General features: G+C 41.8%; 1 protein-coding gene across 1 annotated transcript; it reads right to left on the bottom strand.

The window, feature by feature from the left end:
* Window positions 1-3,929: 3,929 nt before the first annotated feature.
* LOC148848687 (SKP1-like protein 21) lies at window positions 3,930-27,577 on the bottom strand. The gene is made up of 10 exons (XM_088952554.1): window positions 27,278-27,577; window positions 25,904-26,148; window positions 24,982-25,206; window positions 24,528-24,719; window positions 23,882-23,992; window positions 23,704-23,782; window positions 19,049-19,152; window positions 18,764-18,945; window positions 17,321-17,454; window positions 3,930-4,350 (listed from the first exon to the last, which is right to left on the bottom strand). The coding sequence occupies exons 2-10, from the start codon at window positions 25,937-25,939 to the stop codon at window positions 4,313-4,315; spliced, it is 1,101 nt and encodes a 366-aa protein (XP_088808680.1). The 5' UTR covers window positions 25,940-26,148; window positions 27,278-27,577; the 3' UTR covers window positions 3,930-4,312.
* Between the last annotated feature and the right edge of the window lie 362 nt (window positions 27,578-27,939).

Genomic DNA, 27,939 nt, shown 5'->3' on the forward strand with positions numbered 1-27,939 from the left:
TCTACAGGTACCACATTTCCATCCATAATTACATTTCTTCTAATTAAGACACTCTCTGTTATTTATCAGAGTATCTTTGATGCTCATTTCATGACAAAAGCTTGAAGAATCATTGAAGAACCAATTTCTTCATTTCTAATATTATATCATACCTGTAGATATTGTATGAATATTGTCCTTCGCAATTTCTTGGACCTAACTTTTTGTTATTATCATGTTCTATATCAAACAATTGTTGATAATAACATTTATTTTTAGCAGGTTTTCCCATTGGAAAACGGATTTGGTGGCATCCTACGCTTGAAGGAAAATTTAGAATAGCACCTAGGGTCATGTTCTTCATATTAGTTAAATAACAAGGAAAGAAGAAAAACAATGCAATGGAAATTGTATTTTTGTACATGTCAAATAGAGATACTTGGTGATGTTGCTCAAACCGAGGTAGTGCACGAATCGAGGATGGCAATCAGATAGTCTTCGCTAGCAGGCCAGGGCCAAGATTCAAGGACGAGGCCGCACTTCAAGATCTGCGATCAAGGAAGAAGTCAGAGGCCCGAGGAATTACCCCCGGGTAAGTACTTTGACGCTCAAATCAGTAGGAGGTGGTGGATGGTCGGGCCGAGCTATAGGTATGCTGGTCCAGGCTAATTAGCAGTGTGGGTGTTAGATGTCAAAAGTCCCTTACCTCGAGCATGGAGTACCTTTTTATAGCCAGAGGGTTCGTATCCTAATTGGAGTAGGTTTTCAAGGAAATCGGGGCAAAGTTCCCCGTCGTGGTTACAGGGGGCAGAGTCCTACTCCTCATCGGAGTTGTCTTCCCATCCCTATCCATTAGGTGGGTTTATCCGTGGGGTGTAGCTGACGTGGTTGGCAAGATCATGGCAATGTCGTAGCCCGGTCGGACTGTGCCGATGTGGCTGAGCTGTGACAGATGGCCAGGGGCCTCATGGCCAGTTCAACCATGTCCCCAACACCACTCCCCTAGTTTCGAAGCCGAGGGATGAGGTTTCCTAGGTTCGTTGCCCGGCTGAGGAACTTCCGAGTATGCATATCATCGCGCTGTGTTGGTCGTTGCTGAGGAGTCCCCCGATCGTCGGCTGTAGAACTTAAATGGGAACCGAAATTTCAGTTCTCGAACCACTCCCCCAATTCTGCTGCGTATTCCGAGGATTCGAGCGGCCTAGCTGAGGATTTGAGTGGCCAGCCAAGGATCTGTGTCGATGGTTGGACTGGTACGACGGGTCTCTCCACAAAGGTTGGACTGATACAGTAGTTGAACCGGCGCAATTAATGGGCGCAACCGCTGCCTGCCGAGGGTGCCGCTTCGGTTTCCAAGGCTTCCTATCATATGTTATTGGTCACGTCGGTTGGCCTTCCGAGGCATTGTCAGGGGTGCTTCATCTACACCGTTGATCTCTCCTCAGTCTGTGCCCCTGATAGTTATAAAAGGGAAGAGGGGGGACCCCCTTTCCCTATCCTCAGTATTGCTTGCGAGAGTGTTTTACATCCACTGCTCGGCGGATTCGTTGGTCACACAGTTCGGTAGATAGCTCGGTAGACAGCTCGGTAGATAGCTTGGTAGCGTTTGTTCTTCAACTCCACAAACTGTCTGGTATGTCCTCTTCATCTCGCCAGTCCTCTTCATCATCCGGGTCCTCCAGTAGTTCTGGTTCCAGCTCTTCTCACGGCTCAACCTACGAGCCTGATCTGAGAGACTTCGTGGCTGCCTAAATTGAGGAAGCCGAGGTTAGTCCCTCTGGGATGGAGACGGAGCTTCCTCTCTAGGCAGGTCGCCGGACCGGTACCACGCCTGACGTCTTGACGGCCAGGGATATGGCTCGGATTCAAGCTACATATGTCATTCCCGCAGAATACCAAATGAGGTGTTCGCTGCTCGAGGAGATGGCCATTGATGCTCAGCCCGGTGAGCTGTGAGTTTATGAGCACAGCTTGGAGGCTAGGCTGAGGTTCCCGTTGAGCGAGGGGTTCGCCAAGGTGTTAAACTGGTACAGGGTGTTTCCGGTGCAGCTGATGTCGAACCCCTTTAGGTTTTTGCTCGGCCTTATGTCTTATTGTGTCGTCCGCGATATCGAACTAACCCTAGGGATATTCGGCCCCCAGAGGTCTGTCAACGAATATTTATCCTTGTAATATATGGTTTTTTCATTCGAGCCAAACTTGAGCTTGCATTTTCAATTCGAATCGAGCTCAATCCTTGTAATAATATACCAAGCTGAACTCAAATACCCAAATATTCGGTTTGGCTCGGCTCAAATCCACCCCTAGTCTACCCGCACGTCCAACTCCAAAATACACAACCCAAATAGGTGAAATGAACTCAGTGTTGTGTAGACATATAAATCTGGAAAGACTTTGACCCATCAAAACTCCATGAATTTTGAGGAAAACCCACCCGATTGATTACCACTTTTATGATACCAGTCGAATTCTATAATAATAGCCTTTCAAGGTTCAGCTCTAAATTCTAAACAAGAAAAAGAAGAAATTTGAAGTTATTGATGAATCAAAAACCAAAAACCCAGCGTTTGCAAGTAACCTTCCGTTTGGTGATACTTGGTGGCATTTCACCGGCGGGTGATGATGGTTGGTCATACTTGAGGAGGTGTGTCAAAATGAAATATGGTTGAAACTTGGAAGATAAGGACTGAGGGAAATTAACAGGAACCTCTCCCCCACACTAGATGAACTTTGACCTTGTCAGTTTGACAGTATCTTCTTTTATCCATCAGCTCACGATTATAAATTTGATCAAAGCAGCAGTTTGGTTATGTATACTCAGTGGTTGTACTAATTGCCTTGAGAAAAAAGGAAAGAAAAAAATTTATGTGCAGCACCTTGCCTTTTAAGGGTAGCATAGGCTAAAACACACGAATCCAGATACATCTTCACAAAATTTGTCCTCACACTAACACTTCCCCTGGAGTGAGTTCGGCTTCAGTCAGTGCTACGTCGGTTTGAACAGTATTTACAGCCTTACATTGGGAATATTTCCATACTTACATATTTTATTTTATGCAGAAATTTAATGCAAAGTTGCAAAAGGCTGTTCAAACAATATAAGCACCCGTCTGCACTGACCAAAGCCAAATTCTCCAAGTCCGGATCTGCTACTCACACCAACCTCACAGGTGCATTCCGCCATGTATCAGGAACATCTCCCATATTTTTGTGTAATTATTCATGAGAGATATTCCCAATGCATGGTGGGATATGTTGTGAGATCAGTGTGAGATGCGATCTATGAGGAGTAAATCCCCGTTCCTTCTACTGTATTGAAAACATCTTCCATTAATAAAAACATAAAAGAATGTATAGATGTTCCCATTGCACAGCTACAATTGTTGCGAGGACAGTGTGAAGACAAATTTTATGGATGGAATCCAATCTCAAAAGAAAGCTTGACCTCACTTGCTAGACTACGGCTGCAATTGATCCATATTGACTGATACAGGATAAATACAAGGTTCAAAAAATCACTATGCATCGGTCGCACCCCAATACACCCCTAAAGAGTGTGCATGGAAGTTTTGACCAGTTCAAGGGGTGGAGGAACGTTAAACCATCCCCTGAACCAGATTTTAAAAAAGTAAAAATAAAATAAAAAACAATACCAATACGCCCCAACTGGCATATCAGACATCAATATTTAGAACCTTTATTAGATATGGTCCAATGCCAATAATATGATACAGGGCATATCATATTAATTTTTTTTTATTTCTTTTGAAGGATTACACAACGGGGGCAACCCATACCCCAACCCAGGTGCAGGCGGGAATCAATCCCAAGTCTCCACTACGACTGGTTGGCACCTTGCAAAGTTTACAGGTTTACAATAATGTTCTTCATCCTCAAGTTGTCATTGGTAAATTCCACCTTATAATAATCCACTACCACTTGCCAAAGAATTTAAATTGGCAATAGCCTCTTTGATAATTAATTGTTTTATACTATAAATAACAAAGATTGGTACATGGTTGTTACTAACAGATTGTGATTTCACAATGAAAATAATACATGGGCATGGCATGAAATTCCTGATGGGCAACCTCATACGGTCAAAAAGATTAAAAGGGCATATCTATAAATTGGCACACGAGAAACTTCCCTTCTTTTCCTTTTTACTCAGCACGCATGACCCCTGTGAATTAAATTCCCAATCCAGCAAAGAAAATAAAAGGCAAATGCATGTTTCTTCATGCCAACAGCAATGCCTCTTCTCTGGGTGCCCATCAACATAGCCATACCTTGTTAGCATCTCACTGAAACCATTCAGCACTGCCTATTCCAATCAGTGGGCATCCATGGGTGTACATCTCTGCTCCAACCCTGCTCAAATGAATGAATTATTTCATGAGTTATTCATTACCATCATCACAATAGCTGGAGCAACATGATCCCAATAGCTATAATCAATGCATAGATGACTTATCCATAAAATAAAAAGGAATTTTGCAAAGCAATTTGACTTAAATAATGTTATTTCAGCTTTGCCAGCTTGGATTCTTGGATTGAAAGCTTTCGGATTTAAGCAATCATAAATTGAATAAGGTAATAATACTTGGGCTGATGTTGCATTTCAGCAGCACCATTACCCAAAAAAATTATAATATATCATATTTTAAATGAAATAAAATAAGCATAGTTGAAACACCAGTGACCAACCCATGGAGCAGTTGTTTTAAAAGCACAAGGTGCAAAAAAAGCGCAAGAACCAATTTGCACCTGAGGCGCAAGGCACAAGGCGAGGCGCGCGCCTTTTTAAGCAAAGCAAAATTACAAAAAAGAAAAAGCTAAAAAATATAAAAAAAAAGTCAGAAAGTTCAAAAAAAATGCCAAAAAAATATAAAAATTCAAAAAATATTAAACATAATGTTAATAAAAAATATAAACTTAAATTTTAAAATAAATGTTTTAAAAAACCTATTATCTAAAAGTAAAATACATAAACATAAAGCATATTCAAATGAAAATTTAAAAATAAAAGCAAACATAATAAAGCATTTTCAAGCATGTAAAACCCACAATCTCTTTTTTTCCTTGATTGCATTGCTTCAAATAGCTAATGCAATATAAAACATATTGCATTCTTGACTCCATGAGTCGCTTTTGTACCATGCCCCTCGAGGCAAGTCCGATAAATCTATGTTAGGGTCTGAAATTCTTATTTCTCACATAAAAAATAATGATTTTATAACTTTCATTGCCTTTTAAGAAGATATTTTATTGCAATGAATGAATGAACATTAGCAAATAGGGGGTTCTCAGAGCTTTAGGCGCACCTCACCTGTGCACCTAGGCGCACCTTTTAAATCACTGCCATGGAGTGGCATCTTGTTTTCATGATTATGAAGGGCATAACGAGAAGTTCTAGAGAAAATCCATTCTTAGGATTGGCTGTTAGCATAGTTTTCGAGGCATCTAGGCGATTCTGGGCAACACTGGGGTGCCTAGGCAATAAAAATTTTATAGTATGAAAAACTGACTTTTGGCTAGTTTCCTAATTTTATATACCATTCAGCATGTATGTTAATGGAAAAATAGCAATTCTCTTTATTAAGAACATTAAATTTCCTCTAAAATGTGGCAAATCATCACATCTAAAAGATAAAAATCTTTTACATATTAATTTCATTATTTTCAAAAATAATACTACTATAATAAGTATTTAATAGAGCAAATTCATATTAATTAGCAGCTAAAGAAGGTTATTAACTTTATATGATAAATATTCAAGATAGAAAAAAGAACTTTATTATTCTACTGTTTTTTTTATGAATACTTTATTATTCTATTGTTTCTTTCCCCTTTCTTTTCTTTTCTTTCTTTCTTTCTTTTTCTCTTCTCAAAACCCTTTGATCTTTTAAATTTCAATAGTAAACATCAAAACAAAATATAATTGATATATATAGCATATAATAAAATGTATTAACACATACATTAATAAGATACAGCAATATAAATGATATTATAAAAGGCGCCTGCCTTGTCATTTTTGTCGCCTAGGCGGGCGCCTAGTTGCTAAAAGTCAAGGCGTTTGGGCGAAGCAGGACGCCTAGGCGACGCCTTGACAACTATGGCTGTTAGCCCAGACCAAAGACTTATTACTGATGCAGTTTGTGAATGAACAACCACCTTGTTTCAGGATCTATTTTGCATCTGGATTTAAAATAAAGCATGACAATGACTAGATAACATGCAGTACATTTCTATTTTAAGAAATATGGTCTGTCTGTTTTTTTTTTGAAGAAGGTAAAGTATTGTATTGCAAAAAGAAACCAAATACATCATCCCATGTACAATGAGGACCTGTACATTGGGAATTTACAAAGGATCTGACAAATCAGATAAAGAAAGGACTAGCTTGCAAAAAAGGAATAAGCTGAACTCTAGTGAAAGCTCTTTGTACACCTAACCAGGAACAAAGAAAACCTATAACTTTGTTCTTGACTGAAACTACACCATTGGAAAGATTGTCAGCAATCCGGCTGTTCCTTTCCTTCCAAAGGGCCCAAAGTATAGCAACTGGAAAGATCTTCCAAAGCAGCTTGCCTCTTACATTTAGACCCTCAAGGGTCCACCCCTGAAGTAGCTGAAGGGCAGAAGCACATGGGCAAGAAGAGACACCAAAACAGGAGAGAGCCATTTCCCAAAGCTGCTGAGAGAAGTTACAATGAATAAAAATGTGATTGGAAGATTCAGGAGCTTCAGTGCAGAAAGGACAGCAGTAACTAGGAAGCAGCATCCCCCTTCTGAGTAGCCAATATGCAGTTTAGGCACTTATCAAGTGCTGCAGTCCTAACCAGGAATGCTGCTTGTGAAGGAGCACTGGACTTCCAGATTATATTCCAAGGGAAGTCTCCTTCCTCCTCGGCCACAAGATTGTTGTAGAAAGACTTAGAGGAGAAAGTGCCAGAAGCCGCCCAAGCCCAAATTATTTCATCATCTGACTGTGGGTTGGGGTTGAAACTGTGAATCTACTTAGAAGATCTGTTAGTGGACCTGTTTCCCAATCATTAAGGTTTCTTCTGAAGGTAGGGCTCCATATAATTTCACCATTCCTCGAGTCAAAACAGTTTTCCACTAACAATCTTGTGGCCAAAGAGAGAGGGGAACCTTTCATTTAAAGCAGTGTCCCCACACCATTTGTCATACCAGAACTTGAGGAGATTACCCTTGCCAACCTTGCATTTAATTCCTTTCAGGAAATCAGGGAAGACAGAGACAGCATTGCTCCACAAGGCACAACCCCTTGGGAGAAGGCCAGGACCCAAGTTCCACCCTAGATTTGTGAGCCCATACTTATCTACAATGATTCTTCTCTAGAGATTATTCCTCTGCTGAATCTCCAACACCATTTGCCAAGAAGAGCTTTGTTAACAACTTTAAGATTTTTGATTCCTAAATCACCAGTTCTCCTTAATTTTAACACAGAATTCCACCTTACCAAATTAAACTTGAACTATTCCTCCACCCAGCCCATAAAAAGAGCCTCAATTTCTTCTCTAGAAGCTTTGCAACACTGGCAGGAATCTGAAATAAGGATAGGTAATAATAGATTGGCAGTGAAGACAAGACACTCTTAATTAGAGTAAGCTTACCTCCCTTTGATAAATATTTAGAGATCCACATTGCCAATTTTCTGTCAAATCTGTCAATAACCGGATCCCAGATCCTCTTAGAACTGCATTTGTCTCCCAAGGGAAGACCAAGGTAGGGGTGGGCAGATTTCCAGTTTTACAGCCCAGGACACTAGCCATACTGGGATCAGGAAGACCTTCCTCTGTCTTCAACAGTTTCACTCTTAGATAAGTTAATTTTGAGGCCTGAAATTGCTTCAAACCATCTGAGAATGTAACCCAAACAGACCAGCTGATCCGAAGAGTAGTCACACAAGAAGACTGTCATCAACAGATTGAAGTAGAGAGATCTGAGTACCTCTTTCACCGACTTTAAACCCATGAAGGAGACCAGTATTTGTTGCCCTACAAGTGAGCTTACTTAAGGCTTCCATAATTATTGAAAAGGGAGACAAAGGGCTTGCTTTAGACCTCTTGACTTTTAAACCTACCACAGGAAACACCATTGAGAAGGACCGAGAAAGTGGGAGTGGTTACACAAACCTTGATTCAGTTTTGCCACTTGGAGCTGAAATTCATTCTTGTGAGCATATAGTTCAGGAAACTCCAACTAACATGGTCAAAAGCCTTTTCAATGTCCACTTTGAGAATGAGCCCCTTTACCCTCCCTTCTACACAAGTCAATCAACTCATTAGCAATAAGGGCCCCATCAAGAATCTGTCTCCCTTCTACAAACGCTCCTTGGGAGGGTGAAATGATCTTACCCATCATTCTCTTCAGCCTTGAAGCTAAAACTTTTGCTAGTATCTTGTAAACACTTCCTAAGAGGCTGATGGGCCTATAATCCTTCAACTCCAAGGCTCCTTCCTTCTTAAGAACCAGGGTGATAAAAGTGGAGTTAAGACACCTTTCTAGGGAAGCATTTGCATGAAGTTCTGTGAAACCTTCAGCAGGTCTTGCTTGATGAACTCCAACCCAGCTTATTGAACTTCAAAGTAAAACCATCCGGGCCTGGGGCTTTGTCTCCTTCCATTTTAAAGATAGCCTCCATGGTTTCTTCCTCTGAAAATGGTTTTTCTAAAACTGCAGCCTCTTCTTCAGAGAATCTGTTAATATCCAGTCCATCCATATCCAGTCTAGGCCTTTTTTTTCCACCTTTCTCTGTACAGTTCTGAATAGAAACCCCAATGGCATTTTTAATTCTACTGTCCTCTTCCAACACCTCCCCATTTACTTTAAGAGAATTAATGTTGTTTATACGCCTTGTAGCATTAGCCATTTTATGGAAGAAACCAGTATTGTTGTCACCTTCTTTCAACCAAAGATTACTGGACCGCTGCCTCCATTTAACCTCCTCTTGAACTGAAAGTTTGTCAAAATTCACTCAATGGGCTTCTCTCCTCTAAATCTAGGTCAACAATTTTCTGAAGATACTCAGTTTATTTGGCCTCAACCCCTTTAAACATTCTTTATTCCACACTTTAATTTTCTCTTTCAAATCCTTCAGTTTCAGATGGAACACATGGCTAGCTGAACCAGAGAAATTCATGTTCTCCCACCACCCCTGGATCATTTTCATAAAGCCATCTTTTAACCACATATACTCGAATCTGAAAGGGCCCCGCAGAGGAGACAGCCCCACTGTCAAGAAGAAGTGGGGTGTGGTGTGACAAGGGTCTAGGGAAGGCTGACAGAAATAGGTTGGGAAAACTGTCCTTCCAGTCAGGGGGAGGAAAGGAAACAATCCAATTTTGCTTGAGTAGGTGTAGCTTGGTTATTTGTCGAAGTAAAGTTAGCACCAGCCAAAGGCAAGTCCAGTAATCCGCACCTTTGAACAAAACTTGCAAAGCTTCTCATTCCTGTCTCTTCTGGCCTGCCCATTTTTTCTCCAAGGAATGGAGGAATCTCCTCTGAGTGCATTTAATTTGTTCCAAAATCTAGGTCTGACACCAACATCCATAGGACCATAAACTGAAGTAAATAAGCCCACAAAATCCCCAATTAACATCTTAAATTTCAAAGAAACTGAGAACTCCCCTATCCAGCTATTAGTTACTTCAATAGTATCACTGCTCCAAATCACTAGAATTCCACCTCTTGTGCCTATAGCTAGGAGAGCAAGCCAATCACAATTCCTTTGACACCAAATACTTCTAACCATGGAAAAATCCACCTGTTGAAGTTTCGATTCTTGTAAACACAGAACATCTGGCTGCCACTTATTCAAAAAGGAGCAGATGAGCATTCTCCTTCCCGAGTTTAGACCCCTAACATTCCAAGAAATAATCTTTAGGTTTGACATAGAGATGAGAAGAAGTTATCTTTGTCTCCAAGATCCTGTAGCTCTGCTACCAGAATCCCCTGCCCTGTCATTGAGTCCCCAGGCCAAACGGAAGAGTTCCCTGTTAGTTCTCCTCCCCTTCCTTTTTCCTCAATGAACCTCTTTTCAATTTCCAACAACAGGTCCACTGTTTCCCTTTCCGTTCCCTTAAAAAGCCCCCAGAAACTGCTCAAAAGAAAGGAACTTAGAGAGGACCCAGGGAGAGAGGCTCTCATCCAGGGGGTTTGAGACAACCTTGGAAATAGGTTCACTTACCTCCAAATCGAAGTCTGGTCGCACCACTGCTAGTGAGGACGCTTCAGGCGAGGAGACATCATCAAGATGCTCTGGTAAGGCTGTTGTCGATGCCAAAGCCATACCCATCGGTGACAAAGGGGAAACCGATGACTGGGGGTGGGTTTGCACCCATAACTACCTCTCCTGAGGACCGCTGGAGGGAGCACAAGGCTCCAAATTTGGGGTGACTTCATTCTGTCGACCTCCTCAAATGGCAGGTGGTTCAGCCTGGTTTAGGGAACCACCATCAGCCTGATCAGAAAGTGGGTTAGTCGTCTCCTGGACCACCATGTCTGGGATGGACTTTGGGTTTAGGGGAACTGAAGTGGAAGCCCGTGGACCCAAGAAAGAGCTGCCCTAAGGGTTGATGCGGCTTGGGCCACGACAAACACGACGCTTCTTATGATTGCAAGATTTCATTTGCCAGGCATCCAGCTGGCTGGCCATGTGTTGTTTGATTTTCAACTTCAAGATGCATTCAAAATTTGAATGTCAAGGCTTTTGGACTTTTCCGCTGACAGAGCAGCCTGACATAAGTTGAGATCAGACTGTTCTCTAGGACAGACCTCATCGGCTTCAATCTGAGCTACAGGGTGTGGGGGGGCAGTTCCCCTGATCACCGGAGGGTGAGAGTTTCTCCAGCAAGAGTGGACCTTCCACCGGCCTTTTCCCCTTTCTGACTTCTTTTCTTTTGAGTGTTGAAGCTACCAACTCCCCAATATCTTGGCCTTTCAACATCATCGAGATCCGAACGTCTTCTGCCTCTACCATCTCAGCCAAGACTGTTGCACCCCTCTAAACTATGTCCGCTACTGAAGGAGGCGGGCCTTGCCATCAAGCTTTTACCCATATCCACTCCACTGTTTTTGGCAGAGAAAGAGTTATCCAGCTCTTCGAAGCCTCCACATAGGCCTCCTATTTTCTTCACCACTTTGGACCTCAGACCTCCCCTAGACGGTACCTTCATTCTCTTTCACACATGGGAAAATCGGACACAATGTGCATGCTGTTGAGGGCCCGGGAATAGGGTCTCGTCACAGGTCGGTCCACGGGGAAAACCTCCTGTTTTCCCTTGTTCCTTCCTGCTCGTGATGAACCTATCTTGGTGCCTTTGGTGATTTTCCCAAGAGATCACCAACTCTACTAACTCACTCTTGACTGAATAATTTGATATCTCATTCAATAATGGGGTCTCCTTAAATAGGAGATTACAAGAGTCCTAATCAAGGGGAGTCTCCTTGCTGAATAGGGAGACTTCTAGTTCTATCTTGCTAAGGATAAGATAAGCTAATCCTAATCTGATAAGCTACTAACAAGATAAAATAAGCTAAGCTAATCCTAATCTGATAAGCTATTAACAAGATAAGAGATAAGAACAATAAGATAAGAACAAGCAAAATGAGCTAATCTAATCTAGATAAGGTTGTTGTTGCCGAACTGGGTAGGATGAGCATCACTGAATCCTTGCTGCTGCTGGCGGTGGGCCCGGGGCCTGTTACTGCCGGCGGCGACGATACGTCTTCCTGAGGAAAGTGTCCATAACATTACTCCCCTCTTGGACTACGAGCTTGTCCTCAAGCTCGAAAGCTGGATATGTGGCTTGGAACTCTGCCAATGGGATCCATGTGGCTTTTGTTGGTGGTAGATCACACCATTCCACCAAGACTTCAAGGATTCCACGATTGAAACGAGAGCGGGTGACAATTTTAGGCTGGGGAACCAGTTTGCAATCTTTCAAGGGTGGCAATGAGGGAACTTGGTCCGGGGGAACACCCGTAAATGGTTTCAGCAAGGAGATGTGGAAGACATCATGAATTTGGCTAGTCTCTGGCAATTCCAACTGGTAGGCCACATTGCCGATTCGTCACAGAACCTTGTAGGGCCCATAGAACTTAGGGGCCAGCTTCGGGGCGGCCTTGTGGCGCAAGGAGCGCTGCCGGTAGGGCTGGAGCTTCAACCAAACAAATTGTCCTGGATCGAACGACAGTTCCTGGTGGTGCTTATCATAGTGGAGCTTCATGCGGAGTTGGGCCTACTGTAAGCGAATGCGGACGTCGACGAGGAGGGCGTCGCGGTCCTGTAAGGAGTGATCAACTGCGTCCAAGCGAGTAGATCCGGGCTCGTGGGACATCAAGCGGGGAGGATCCCCGCCGTAAACCACGCGAAAGGGGGTCATGCCGAGGGAGGAATGGTAGGCTGTGTTGTAGCAGTACTCGGCCCAAGGAAGCCATTCCAATCACTGTCGGGGTTGATCGCCTACGAAACAACGGAGATACATCTCGATAGTGCGGTTAACCACTTCCGTCTGACCGTCGGTTTGTGGCCGGTAAGCTGATGAGTAGGCCAGGGTGGTGTCGTGTGGTCAAAATAATTCTTTCCAGAAGGCAGTAGTGAAGACTGGGTCTCTATCGCTGACGATGGATTCCGGCAACCCATGTAAGCAAAAGATATGTGTAAAGAAGGCGAGGGAAACCGAAGTGGCACTGTACGGGTGTGATAGAGGAATGAAGTGCGCGTATTTAGAGAAGCTGTCGACTACCACAAAGAGAACTGATTTGCCCCCTACCTTGGGAAGTCCCTCAATGAAGTCCATGGAGATGTCGGCCCAGATCTGCGATGGGATGGAAAGGGGCTGAAGGAAGCCTGTCGGGTGTAGGTTTTCCCATTTGTGTTGCTGGCATGTGGAGTAATTCTGGACAAAATCTCGAATAGAAGTCTTCATACCTCGCCAATGGAAATTAATCCGGACGTGGTGTAGTGTTTTTTGAATGCCCTCATGGGTGGAGTTATGGATGCTGGTGATGATGGTGGGAATTAACGGGTAGTCTGCTGGAAGATGGACTCGTCCCTTATACAGTACCAACCCGTCGTGAAGTGACCAATCGGGGTCGACCATGCCGGTCTGGATCTTCTGCAGTAAGAGCGACCATTCTGGAGACTGTGGTGTTGCCTTCTTAATGTCGTCAAACAGAGAGATCCGAGGTTGGGAAATACTACAGAGAACCATCGCGTCTTCTTCTCGCCTAGACAAGGCATCAGCTGTGCGATTAGAGGATCCCGCCTTATATTCCACCCGGAAGTCAAACCCGAGCAGTTTGCTAACCCAATGCTACTGAGGGGAAGTGGTGAGACGCTGCTCTAATAGGTATTTTGAGGCTATAATGATCAGTTTTGACGATGAACGACCGCCCCCACAAATACGGCCTCCAGTGCTGGATGGCTCAGGCAAGACCGATTGGTTCGCGCTCATAGGCTGGAAGCTTCAGATGCCGGTCGGCCAATCTGCGGCTGAAGAAAGCGACCGGGTGCCCTTGCTACTGTAGTACGGCCCCGATACCCACTCCGGAAGCATCGCACTCGACTGTAAATTCGAGGGCGAAATTAGGTAATTGCAGGACAGGGGTTGAAAGTGCATTTCACAGTGATAGAAAAGCTTCATCAGTTGCGTCGTCCCACCGAAAAAAGTTTCTCTTCAACAGGTTGGTTAACGAGGCTGCCAACACTCCATAGTTTTGTACAAATTTGCGGTAGTAACCCGTTAAACCGAGGAACCCACGTAAGGCCTTGGCGGATTGAGGTTTGGGCCATTTTGTTATAACCTGAATCTTGGAAATATCAACTGTGACACCCTGCCCATGGATGATGTGGCTGAGGTAAAGAACCTGTCGTTCCACGAAGGAGCACTTGGACCGTTTCAAGAATAAGTTGTGTTGGCGTAGGAGTACGAAAACGGTCCTCAGATGGTGGACATGCTCTACCCATGATTTGTTGTAGACGAGAATATCATCAAAGAAAACTAAAACAAATTTGCGCAGATGGGGCTGGAATACCTCGTTCATTAGTGCCTGAAATGTAGATGGTGCATTGGAGAGTCTGAATGGCATGACTAAAAATTCGAAGTGGCCATGGTGGGTGCGAAAAGCAGTCTTCTTCACGTCACCGGGAGCCATGCGAACTTGGAAATATCCAGACCTGAGGTCCAGCTTAGAGAAATACTGGGCACCATGCAGCCCGTCCAGCAGTTCATCCACAACGGGAATAGGGAACTTATCTTTGATCTCCGATCATTGAGTTCTCTATAGTCAACACAGAACCTCCATGTTCCATCCTGCTTCGCCACCAACAGAACCGGCGAAGAGAAGGGGGAGTGACTTTTGCGTATGATCCCTTGGTTCAGCATCGCTGTACATTGTTTTTCTATCTCATCCTTCTGCAAGTGAGGGAAGCGATAAGGCCTGACAACGACTGGTGCTGAACCCGCCACCAAAGGAATACGATGGTCGTAAGCTCGAGAAGGGGGAAGGCCCTTCGGTTCCTGGAACAGATCTGAAAACTTGGCGAGAAGTTTTTCTATGGTTGTCGGTTCTGTTTGGAGTGCATGAACCTGCGGTGTTTTTTCTTTAACCCTGCAACCGTGCCATGAAACTTGCTCGCCATTCAGGTGGAAGGTCATAGTGAGTGCACTGAAGTCCCACAAAATCGGGCCTAGGGTAATTAACCACTTGACCCCGAGAATAATATCGAACCCATCCAATGAGAGTACAAATAAATCAACAAGAATTAGTTCAGAATTGACCTGTACTGGAACATCCTTACAAATCCCTAGACTGTGAACTTTTTCACCATTTACGACTACTTGTAGTTTTAACTGCAGGGCTGCATGTTCACTTATGAAGTTGTGTGTGCTCCCTGAATCGATGAGAATGCGCACCGGCTGACCTGCGATCTGTGCCTGTAACTGCATGGTCTAAGAGGTTTTAATACCAGTGATCGCATGGAGAGAGATCTCTGGTTCGAATATGACAGGTTCCCCTTCCTCCTCCTCTTGCTCATCTATGAGAAGGCAAAAAAGCCTCTTGCATCTATGTCCTACCGAGTAGAGGTCATCACAGTTGAAACATTGACCTCTCGCTCGGCGCTCTGCCATTTCTGCCCCGGTCAAGCGCTTGATGGGAGGAGTGACCATGTTACTACCTGTACTTGTCACTGCTCTAGAGGTGGTGGTCGTGGGAGGCTTCATTTCCCGGCTGGTAGCAGAAGAGGGGGTCGTTGCTGTTGGACTTGGGGGCACCCACGAGTTCGGTGGACGACCCACATTAAAAATTCCGCGACTGAGTTGCAGCTTGCGCTCAAATGCGCGGGCAAAGTTCATGGTTGTGACCAAATTTGGGGGATTCTGCATCTCGACATCCACTCGCAAGGGTTCTGCTAACCCTGCTGTGAACATATCTACTTGCTGGTCTGGTCGCACGGAGGATGCCCTCGTGAGGAGGGTTTGGAACTGTCGCTGGTATTCAGCAACTGTTTCGGTCTGTTTAAGGTTAATTAGCTCGCCCAATGGGTTGCTGGTCAATGGGGGTCCGAACTGAAGAAGGCAATAGGATTTAAACTGGGGCCAACTGAGCCCGGGTTCTTCTTGCTCTAACCAATAAAACCAAAGTTGTGCTTCTTCTGTTAAATGAAAGGCGGCTAGGCTTACCTTGTCCTGGTCATTTGTCCGTTGATTCCGAAAGAACTGTTCGCAGCGATACAGCCAGCCCAGGGGGTCTCCGTTGCCATTGTACGATGGGAACTCCAACCTGCTGTACTTGGGGATGATGGCTGCTCCATGGCCGACAAACTGCTGTTTGCCGGAAGACTCCGACAGATCTGGCTGGCGATCGTTAGCTGTTGTCCCTCCATCAGAGTTCCTTTCCTTGCTGGAAAGAAACATCTCCATTAGTCGCCGCAATTCTCGCACTTCACCTTTGATCTCACGAACTTCGGAGTTGGTCTCCATGAGTTGGTGCTCGAGGTTGTGGACCCTGGAAGGTAGTTGCTCCAAATCTCCCATGACACCTTGCTCTGATACCAAGTTGTTGAGGGCCCGGGAATAGGATCTCGTCACGGGTCGGTCCACGGGGAAAACCTCCTGTTTTCCCTTGTTCCTTCCTGCTCGTGATGAACCTATCTTGGCGCCTTTGGTGATTTGTCCAAGAGATCATTAACTCTCCTAACTCACTCTTGACTGAATAATTTGATATGTCATTCAATAATGGGGTCTCCTTAAATAGGAGATTACAAGAGTCCTAATCAAGGGGAATCTCCTTGCTGAATAGGGAGACTTCCAGTTCTATCTTGCTAAAGATAAGATAAGCTAATCCTAATCTAATAAGCTACTAACAAGATAAGATAAGCTAAGCTAATCCTAATCTGATAAGCTATTAACAAGATAAGATAAGAGATGAGAACAATAAGATAAGAACAAGCAAAATGAGCTAATCTAATCTAGATAAGGCTGCTGTTGCCGAACTGGGTAGGATGAGCATCACTGAATCCTTGCTGCTGCTGGCGGTGGGCCCGGGGCCTGTTGCTGCCGGTGGCGATGGTACGTCTTCCCGAGGAAGGCGTCCATAACACATGCACATTGACTGGACAGTATCCCTGGCTTCTATTTGCAGCCTTGCTCAGTTGTACCTTGAGCAAGTGTTAGGAAAGCAGAGATAGTTAATATGGTCTGTCATTTCTCCGTTTTATTAAAGAGCTTTTGAACATCTTTTGTAAACAAAGAATAGTCTCTGAGAACTGAATCGAGTAGAAAATACAAACCCCCCAAAAGATTGAATCAGTTTCTTCTTAATCAAGTTCCTAACGGAGAAAAATGATTTTTCAGGTAAATAAATAGGAATTGATTGACCATCTCTTATCCATAGTTGCTGACTTGCTGCTGTGGGAGCAAAATTGAGGAATAACATGGTATTTTCTCTCTTATTTCATGAAGAAGAAAAGTTTTCTTCATTTCTAATTTGCTACTTTTGTATCATAGTAATGCAGATTTTCCATATGATCTTAGATGGCAGTCGCTCCTTCTTCTAGATTGCACCCAAGTCTCAATGAAATTCAAACTGATGAGTCAACCCACAAACTGAAGAATGTTAATTCAGTTCAACAGTTCAACTGTTTTGTGGCATTTTCTGATTGATAACTGTTTTATGACATTGCCCTGAATTAAGTTTGTGATGGTGGAGAATAATATAGATTATGCTATCCAACATCAAATAAGCAAACAGCTCAAATTAGAAAACAATCTCCAGAACAAAGTAGGCAGTGGGGGGAACATACTTGTGTATCTCCGTGAAGAATCGTTGCCATTCATAGATATGGGGACATGCCTTCTTTCTTGACCCAAAGATAAAATCTCTTGCATTCTTTCAGGCCAGTCTGAATTTAGTCTCCTTGCAAAGTCTTCTACTTCCCTGCACTCATTGAGAATATCATACAATTAAACATAAACAATGAGTTGTGTGCAGTCAAAAAAGCCTCCCGAACATAATCTAGAAGTTTAGAAACAATGAAAATCTAATATCTGGGAGCCACCTTCCATATAATATCATTATATTTTTCATAGATACTAGATATATGGAATGGTACATAAAGTTCAAGAGACAACCATTAGTTGCTAACATGAAGTTAAATATGCGAATCAAGTAATTCTTTTGTTTTTTATCAAGCTTTGAATAAGGTAATACCATAGATTTTATTCTTCCAATAAAATATCTGTACCTGCCTTGTTTATACAAAAGACAATAAGAAATAAAATATTTACCTCAAAATATCATAAAAATTTCAAGATGTTTTTCAATTTTGTGAGGAAAAAAAATAATAAATTGCTAGAAACTTTGAACTTCACAACTTTCTGAATGACAAAAAAACTAAGAGCAATGAAAAAAGGTTTCCTTAACAGGTGAGTTGGGATATTTCCCTAGAAAACCTCCACTTTTCACCCGCGTAAGAGATGACACAGCCAATTCAGGCAGTCCAATAGGAGATTCTAGATTGCCAATACTTCTCCAAATTAAAAGATGTGTTGGTTTTGTAGTCTGTACACCACATTTATTGGGCTTTTCCCTGATGTAAAGCTGTAGAAAGCTTCACTTCAAGTTTTTCTAAAGCCTACTAGAAAGGCTTAATTAGCCCATCACATGGTGGCAGGGAATGTTGGGCTGTAACTTGTTCAATGTAGATAATAGGCCAGAGAGAACAAATAGCTTCCAGGCCACATCCTGTCCTGCTTAACCTAAGACTCCTGATTGTCTAGCTCATCTCCAAACTAAAAGTAACTCATTCGGCAAAACCATGCCTAGTTTTCACTGGTGACAAGGTTACTTATCAGCAAGTTTGGCTGGAAGGACATATAATCTCCTTAGGTTTGTGCCTCCACATTATTGGGAAGAAGAGGTTTTTGGAGGTAGTCTAAGAAAATACACTAGCATCTCCTTTTTCACTGTCTCCCAAACAGGAAAAAACAGAGAAACAGGAGTTATCAGTTATCACTTCTCATCTTTGTTTTATTTCAGAATATAAATTTGCATATTGTCACATTATTTTTTTTAATTCCTTTGTCATAGGTGGCGTCTCACCTCATTCAGCTCCACACCTTGTCATGGTACTAGTGTCTCAGACTCTAAAACCCCTTGCGCTTAAGTTGTACTTGTCACAGTTAAGACACTGAACCAAGCACATCCTCAAGAATATCCAAATATTCAGATATATAATTCATCTCACCTATCAAGTTCTTCTTTCATTGCAGGGTCAAGCTCATCATCAATATCACCATCATCAAACTCAACTTTAGGGTCAAGGCTATCAACAGCAACATCTTGAACTTTTGATGTTTTACTGGAGCTGGATTCAATAATATTGCCAGCTTCACCATTGTTGCATACAGAAGAGAGATATTCCGGCTCCTACAAGATTTAAAATTGATCAACTAGTAAATAATTTCAATGAAATGCATGTGCCATCACCAAGCAAATCTCCTAACAAAAATCAAAAGATAGAATCACTAACCTTCTTAGAGATTTTGCTTACGTTGTTCAAAGCTGTGCCTTTTGCTTGATCTTTTCTTCTGCGGTTCTTCTTTTTATGCTTTGCAGTTTTACCCTCCTTTGAATCTGTTCATAACAGATTTTCACTTAATCCATTAGACTAAGTTTTAAACAAGACATACTCTTAGACATTCCACTTGCATAAGAAATAATTGGAAGGAGATGGTACAAAATAATCATTCTGAAGTAACCAAGATGAACAAGTATATAATATTCCACAAGAACATGAAAATAGTGGAAACATGAATGTCCATGAATGCGCCTGTGACACACCTGTTTTTCACGCACAGAGTTTATGACTAAAGTAAAATCTTCTTTCAGTCCTTCCCTCTATAACCCTTTCTTATTGATTTAACAACAGGAATTACACAACAGCCACATAAAATTTCAAAACAATCTCAGGATGTCCAAGGAAATAGGATCCAACCTGCCAGAGTTACAAATCCAAGAATAAAACACGAGTTTGTGTCTGCAATGGTTAAGACACTACATGCAATTGTTGTAGCATTTCTAAACCAATGCAGTAAAATTCAAGTCAACTTATGGCATCAAGTGGGTTTTCACCTCAATAGGTGAAGCTTTGGTCTCAAACATATAAGAATTGCACTCCTTCCAGATTGCCCTGCAGATAGCAAGGTCCACAAGATTCCAAAGAATGTGACCTCTCCGGCTATGGCCCAATGACCTCCAAGGAGAAAGCAACCCACCCAATTTGTCATGCAACACCCAATGATTTCTAAACAGCTGTAGAAAGTGATGCCACAACCTGGTAGCCACTTGGCAATGAATAAAAATCTGACTTGTCTACCAGGCATGCCACACAGACCACAGCAGTCATTCAAGGCCAGGCCTCAATGATATAAATTCTCTCTTGTAAGGATCTTGTTCCAGGCTTCCACCCAAATAAGGAATTTGACCTTTGGAAGGGCCACTGATTTCCAAACCCAGACCCATCCAACTGAGGCCAGTCCTTCCTCCACCAATTGGCTATAGCAAGATTTGATTGAGACGATACCAGAATTATTGCCAGTCCAGATTCTGCAATCAGCCATAGAAGATTAAAGCCGTGCTTCACTTAGGTGTCCAGCAAACTCAGAAAGGCCTCCACCTCTCAATCATTCAGATTTCACTTGAACTGTGGAGACTCCAGGAGAGAACAGATACCACGTTCTCAGAGCAGTCTCAAACTATGGCCTCCTTGTTGGTGGAAATCAAGAACATGGAAACTGCACACAAAAGGTGTCCTGCAGTCCTGCCCACATCAAGCATCCCTCCAAAAGTAGGCATTTGCCCCATTTCCAGTGGCAATTTTAATGAATCTGTTGATGTCTTTACTGACTGACATGATACCCTTCCACAGACTAGCACCAAAAGATCCAGATGGAGGGAAAGTGTCCCAGTACAGAGGGGTCTTGCCATGCTTGTCACCAATTAATCTGTCATAGCTGCCATAATTGTTGTCATGAAGAATTGTGAACCTGACACAACTTCCAATTAAGAAACAATCTTCTAACCCTCTCAGAAACTGTTTTGGCTCCCAGGCACTCTATCATAGTTGTCAACTAGGCGCTTTTCAAGCACCTTGCTCAAATGCCAGGAAAAAATAGTGTTAGGCGCACACCCAGGGAATTAGGTGCACCCCTAGGAGACTAGGTGGACACCTAGACACAAATGTAAAATATACAATATTTAAAACAAATAAAAAATGTACAATAGTTTATTGGTTGGTTTTTATTTTTTACAATAGAACCTGTTGCATGTTATCATGTTTTTTGTTGTGAGCAAGTAAAAGAAAACTGTCTTCAAGGGTTTCACTTTGGCAAGAGAACCGAACAGAGGAAGAGGAGAGAGCAAGAGCCCTCTATTGTTCCCCACACAGTCCCCTAATTCAAGGTGAGGAGAGAGCAAGAGCCATCCATCCTTCTTCGTTTTGTGCTTTCTTTCCTTTTTCTGTTGGCTTAAAATAGTGGTTACACTCCATTTTTTACTCTTCTTTTTTTATCTTTTCCCCAAGCTTTTTGAATCATTTTATTGGACTGAAATAGGGGTATTTTGTTCTTAAATTTCTTGCATTTTTTTCAGCTTTTTTTCACCATTGGGTTCTGAAACAGGGGCTCTGTCCCCTTCTTTTCTTCTTTTTAGTATTTGCTCCCTAGCTTTTCTTGGTCTAAAAACAGGGGCTACGCCCCCTTCAGTTCTTTTAAGTTCTAGCTTGTAAATTGTAACTCTAATATTTTATTTTGCTTACTTGAAGCAAGACTGCAAGAACCACGAGCACAAAATTCAGTTCAGGTTCAGCAGACCCACTCCCTTTCGCATATTTTCTCCTATAGACCCATTTATAATTCTTTGTTGGTCCTGTTCCAACAAGACCAAGCTTCAACCTTGAAAAGATTTTCGCCACATACACGACATTATGATTTCTTAAACTATGCAGTTTTTTGACAGTCACCTCAGAAGGTGCCGCCTCCTTCTCCTTGAAGTTGCTTCTTCAACCCAGATCTACACCCAGCCTCCCAACCTTCACTTCCTTAAAGCAATAATTGTCTCCCAAACAAATCTCCTCCTCACCGCCAACAATGTAGACACGATCTGTAATCTCCTCTTCTCCGGTCACAGAATCAGCATTTGAACTAGTGACTCCATTGCCAACCTCTTTCAAAACCTCATCTGACTTTCCCAACCTCTTTCAAAACCCTCTCTAACTTCCCCAACCCCTTAGGACCAACCTCCACAGTACCCAAAGAAGCTGGGATTTTGATTTCATAACCAGAATCTTCGGAAATAACATCTACAGTCTAGGGGTGGCCATGAGTCAAGCTCTTCACAAGCTACTCGAGCTCAGCTCGACTCGGTTTTCAACCGAACTTGAGCCCAAATTATAGGCTCGATTAATAAACAAGTCGAGCTCGAAATTATATATATATATATATATATATATATATATATATAAAAAATAAAAATATTATAATTCTTAATGTTTTAAGTATCAAATAAAAAAATATTTTTATATATAATTTTTTATTTTTATAAAACATTTTTTCTCAAATCGAGCTCGAGCCGAGCCGAACTCAAGCTTACGAGTTTTTGACTCGAGCCGAGCTCGAGCTCAAGGTTCTAGCTCGAACCGAGCTCGAGCCTTGTACTATTCGGCTCGACTCGAATCCACCTCTACTACAGTCCTAATCTCGAAAGGGGAGCAAATCGCCATAGACACACATCGGCCTGTGAGTAGCAGCCGACGCCACTCTCTACGAAAGAGGCTTGGTCATCAACAACCCTAACCCCTATTCCTCCAACCAAACTCTTCTTACCACGTTTATCATACCTAGCGATCACCCAAACCCAATTCTCCTCCCTTCTCTTTCCAGCTTCCGACACAAAAGACCTTCCAAATGTCCTGCACCTTTTAAATCTTGATCTGTTGGGGCCTAAGATAGACCTCTTGTCCTGCAACAATGAATCCATTTTCATCTCAAATGCCCCCCCCCCTCAATACCTGAAGGGCCTGGGTTACCCACACAACTCCCATCAAAGTTCAGTTTCTTCCAACCATCTGTTGGAGGGGACCAAGTCTCAAAAAACTATCGTCTCGTAGATGATGAAGCAGCAATAAGTCCCCAAACCCTGAAAAAGTCTTCGACCTTTAAAAGCTGAAAACAACTTCAAGCTTTTTACCCAATGTGCCACCCTCAATGTTATTGTTTCAACTAAAGCTTCCTTGCATTTTTCTTAACATTCAAATATTCTATCATTTCTTTCCTCCCAAATGGTCCGAAGTATTGTTGCTCTAGTACATCTCCAAATAATCCTTCCCCTCCTTGTCTTACCACTGATACCATTAGGGTTGACTAAACCTTCCACCTTGTCAGAGAGGACCACTTGCACCCAAAAAGGGAAGTAAACCAATACCAAATAAAACTGACAAAAGGGCAGTCTCACATCCCTTCTTCTCCTTCCCCCAAAATTCCTTTTTTTGCCCCCCACCTCTCTAGAGTCTCCCCTTTCTCCTCTCTATGGCTCTCCAACTCCCTGACTTTTCAGCTCCCAACATATTCTTCCTCCTGACTCCTAGAGACCTGCAGTTGCAACTCCCCCTTCTCTTCTTCACAACGGACATATCCTGACAATGATTCGGCATAACCACTATCTCCTCCTCAAGCCATCAAAGCGGTATACAGCCTTCAACCATCACTCCCCTATGAAATTAAGCATCAAACTCAACGGAACCAAAGTGAATGTCCTGAACTTCAACCAGGATTCTTGCTGCAACCAAGTTCTTCATCTTGAATGTGCAAGGATTCATCACAGCCTTAACACTCCATGACATTCTATAAGTTTTTATCTTGTTAGAGAAACAGCATTAATAACATGGCATTACTTGGTTATTGGCTCTAACAATGTGATCCAATAACAGAAAAGTAAATTAATCAACATTTCTTCCAGAATTGAAGTTTCTTTCACATATAAAGTTGCTTAGCAAAACAACAAACTCTTGAGAAGTTAAATAGTAATATGCAATAAAGTCGAATAGATTTAGGAAGTACGAAAAAGAAATGAACAAAGGAAAAGAAATAAAATCATACAAGGTAGAACGAAAACATTACTCGTGAATACCTCCAACTCCTCCATTAATAAATGACAGGAGGTCATCAACTGAGCGTTCATCCACACGCTCCTCTTCAACTTCAACATTCTGAAAAGATGGAAAACACATTTGATGCTAACTCGAGTCTAACATGCATACCATCTTATATGCATGAAGAAAAATACAAAAGGAAAGATGTGGAATCACCTTCAACTTTTCTCTCTCTCTTAATTCTTTCCTTTTTCTTGCATAAAGTCGATTTAATAGCCTGATCCGCGGATCATCAGCTGTGTTTCTTAAAGGCTCCAATTTCTCCTCCTGGAATCAATCATATCTGCATGAGAAATAATAGAACCAGTCCCAAACCGATTATTAATCGGGACAAAATCATGGATGCAGAACCATCCCGGTTAATAATCAGGTCTATCGGGTCCAGACCCAATTATACTGAAAACAATATTTATTTATTTAAATAATGACTTAAAATTTAAATTTTGATTTCACAGTTTAACTAATATTGTCTTATTTATTATATATCAAATTTACCATCTCAAACTTAAAATATGATAAAAATTATAAGAAATCAAGAAAATGTTATATGTATTTAATCAAATAATCAGTTCCAGGTGTGAATCAGTTCAGGACAGACAAGAACTGGAACCAACCCAATTATTAAACGGAACAAAATCATGGAATCAGAACCATTATAATCGATCCAATTGGTTCAGGTCCATCGGGTAGACCCGACCCATTGACAGCCCTACCAGAAACTAAAATATATGGCATAGACAGAGACAAGATGCAAGAACATGTAAGGGAAAAAAGAGAGAAATTTCTTTCAATAAACAAACACCTCAGTAAGATCATCAGGCAAATGGAATGTCTCACGTATCTCCTCAGGAGATTTCCCTTCAATCATTCGAGCAAGTGCACGGCTGGTGAGATCAACTAAAGGCTTCAATTGGAGGCTGTCAGCAGCAGATGTCAACTCACATAACCTTTTTGTATCTATCCGAATAAACTTCTCATCAAAAGATTTCCGCTCCTAGGCAAAATAGTGCACATTGGTTCAGCCACTGCTAGAATATCCGGTGATGAAGACACTAATTGAAACTATAATATGTTTTAAACAATACTTCAGAAAAAAAAAATTGCATTCTTTATCATGGTTTTAAGTATCCAGCTTTCATCTGTTCTTGATCAACTGACAACAAGATGGAACCAGAGGAGAAAGAAAGAGCACTCAAAATTCCAAAAAGAAAGAAAGGAGTAGCTAATATTCATAAAGAGCCAGAAACATGTCAGACCTTATTGGAGCGACCTGGTACTTGATGAAACCGGCAATAATCAAGTATTAAGCTCAAAATAGATGGATTAACTCTTTGTGGAAGTGAAATAGCATAGTTCTTAGAAGACCCCATGCCTGTCTGAAGAATTTCTTGACAAATCATGGGGCAAAACATTGCAACCTCTTCTTCTACTTGCTGTATTGAGCCATCAGCAGTTTGGAGCCAGATGTAAGACTTCATGACCTAACGACCCATAACATGGAAGACAGAGTTTCAGTTGAAATTATTAAGGAAAGGAAGCAGCTGATAGGTTCAGTACGAGATCGGCTTCTATCAAGGCAAACCTGTGCCCACACACCATTCTAACAGGCTTTTGCAACCTTGCATTGAGAATATCTCCCCATGAAATAAAGCACACAAGTACGGAGATATTGTCAAATGCATGGCAGTAAAGGCTGCTCGAATGGGCTTTGCCCTGACTGAAGCCGAACTCGTTCAGTACGAGATCGGCTTCTATCAAGGCAAACCTGTGCCCACACACCATTCTAACAGGCTTTTGCAACCTTGCATTGAGAATATCTCCCCATGAAATAAAGCACACAAGTACGGAGATATTGTCAAATGCATGGCAGTAAAGGCTGCTCGAATGGGCTTTGCCCTGACTGAAGCCGAACTCGTTCAGTACATGACCAAAATCCAGCAGGTGCTCAAGTCAAACCAATAAAATATAACATAAGAAATCATAAAGTTTGATAAGCTCAAGCATACCCAAGCTTTTACAAGTATGCATAGACAAAGACAAAAACAAGAAAAAAATGCTTGCAATTAAATAAGGGAAAAGTATCCTTCCTATGGTTTGAATCCACTTCCTTGAATTAAAGGTAAAATGCTATCAAAAATAACAACATTAGCATTCTTAAAACCTGCATATGTGACATACCTCAGGTTTAATTATCACCATTTCACATTCTGACATTTGATGATAACCTCCAGTGCAACACAAGGGTAACTAAAGAGATTTGGAAGAAGTACAATTTTGCACTTTAGCTTAAAGACTTGTGTGTGTCAAAGCAAATGAAAGCTTTTCACTGTTCAAAAGGCCTGAGCTAGCATATTGTTCAGTGTTACTAACACAGATATCAGCATTTCTTCTCCACGGAGCTTCAATAAATCCCGTCAATCTACCTATAGGTAAAACCCAAAACATCATGAACATAACTTAACAAGACATCAAATTCAGATCATGCAATACAGCATATTAAGTTTTCATACTCATCAAACTGTAGTTTGCCTATGTAAATTACAAATAGAAAAAGAACGGAGAATCACTTTTTTTAAATGTTCTAGGTCTTAAAACCAATAGAAATACCCAAAATTGATACAAGTAAATATGTCTTCTAAGAAACTAAGACAAGGTGGAAGGAAAATAAACAGTGAAAAAAATAAAATGAACTCAAATAAAACAATAAATAGTATCCATACTAAAAACAATGTATGGGGAAAAAAACTCAAAACCACAAAGCTCCTAATAGTTGAAATAGCACGTTCCAAAGTCCAAACAGAACAAAAAAAAATATAACATGATACAAAATGAAAAGACGACACCATCCAGCAATTTTCCAATATAAAAACATCATCTTACAGTAACCAATGCATAAAAACATTGCAAATTTGAGCAAGAACCAAGGCAACAAATCAAACCAGGATACTCTTCAAGTTGTACTTCACTTGAAATAATAACCATGGAGCATAACAAGAAATCATAGATGTAAACAACAACCCTAAAGAAACCCAATTCTCAACAAAAGACAAATGATCATACCAATACAGGAAACAATGGCAAATTTTATCTATAACAAAGACAACATTTGCAAGCAAATGCTCGGTAGTATAGCAGACAATTGCCCAGTACAAATTAATCTTAGATGAATCAAAATTTAAACAAACAGGCAAAAACTATTCTTCCAATGATCGAATAGTTCACCATCACCATCATCATCTAATCCTAAAAATAAAAATAAAATAAAGCGACAAACTAAGAAAACGTCACTGAAGTAATAATAAGAACTAAACCCTAATCCCCTCCCGTCATCAAAGAGTCCTCCACGTACACTGAAATTCAACAAAGAAAAGCGAACATATCAAAGAGAAAAAATAAAAAACCAGTCAATCTTCCAGAAAATTGCCACTCAACCCGGAAAAAAGGAAAATCAATTCTAGATCAAACCAGAATTAAGAAACACCAAAGCATGTCTAAGCTTGCATTGCAGTATGCTAAAGGATCCCAGAAAAACATTAAAGAGGTGGGAAAAACCTTTGGAGATGAAATGAAGTCTTGTGTATCTGATAGAGGAGGCGAAAATGCGGTTGGCAGATGAAATAGAAAGCGATAGGAGATTGGAGGGAGCTTTGAATTCACAGAGATTTGGCGGTTGAGACAAACAAGACAACGGATAATGAGAGAGAGAGGGTGTGAAGAGGGAGATCTACGTGATGGGGGACCGGGTTTTTTTTTTCTCCTTTTTTTCATTATTTTAGGGTTTCTGATTTCTCAACCATTTTCGATTTGGGCCGCTGCCTGCGTCGCTATCCTGCACACGTGAACTGACCAAAAACGTACCACACGTAAAACCCGGTTAGAGAGTATCCGAGACGAGACCGGATCTGCTCATCACATTTGGCGCCTCACAGGCGCCTCACGCGCACATCCTATCATGTATTGGGAACAGGCGCCTCACATCGCTCATTTTCATCAAATTGGCTTGGTTACTTGGGTTAGTTTTCTAATCCCTAATCCTCCACCATTTTTGGCCAAACAAATGTTTCTCTAGCTTGTGAAAGCAAAAGTTTTAGGCCTCGTTTGGTTTGTGGGAATAGGGGTCTGGAATCAGAATTGGAATGGATTATTCTGATTCCAACTATTTGGTTGGGCAGAATTGGAATCCCATTTGCATTAGTGCTGGAATGGCATTCCCC

This window comes from Nelumbo lutea, chromosome 6 (genome assembly GCF_056320005.1).
Source record: "Nelumbo lutea isolate HS-2025 chromosome 6, American lotus-T2T, whole genome shotgun sequence".
Taxonomy (NCBI): Eukaryota; Viridiplantae; Streptophyta; class Magnoliopsida; order Proteales; family Nelumbonaceae; genus Nelumbo; species Nelumbo lutea.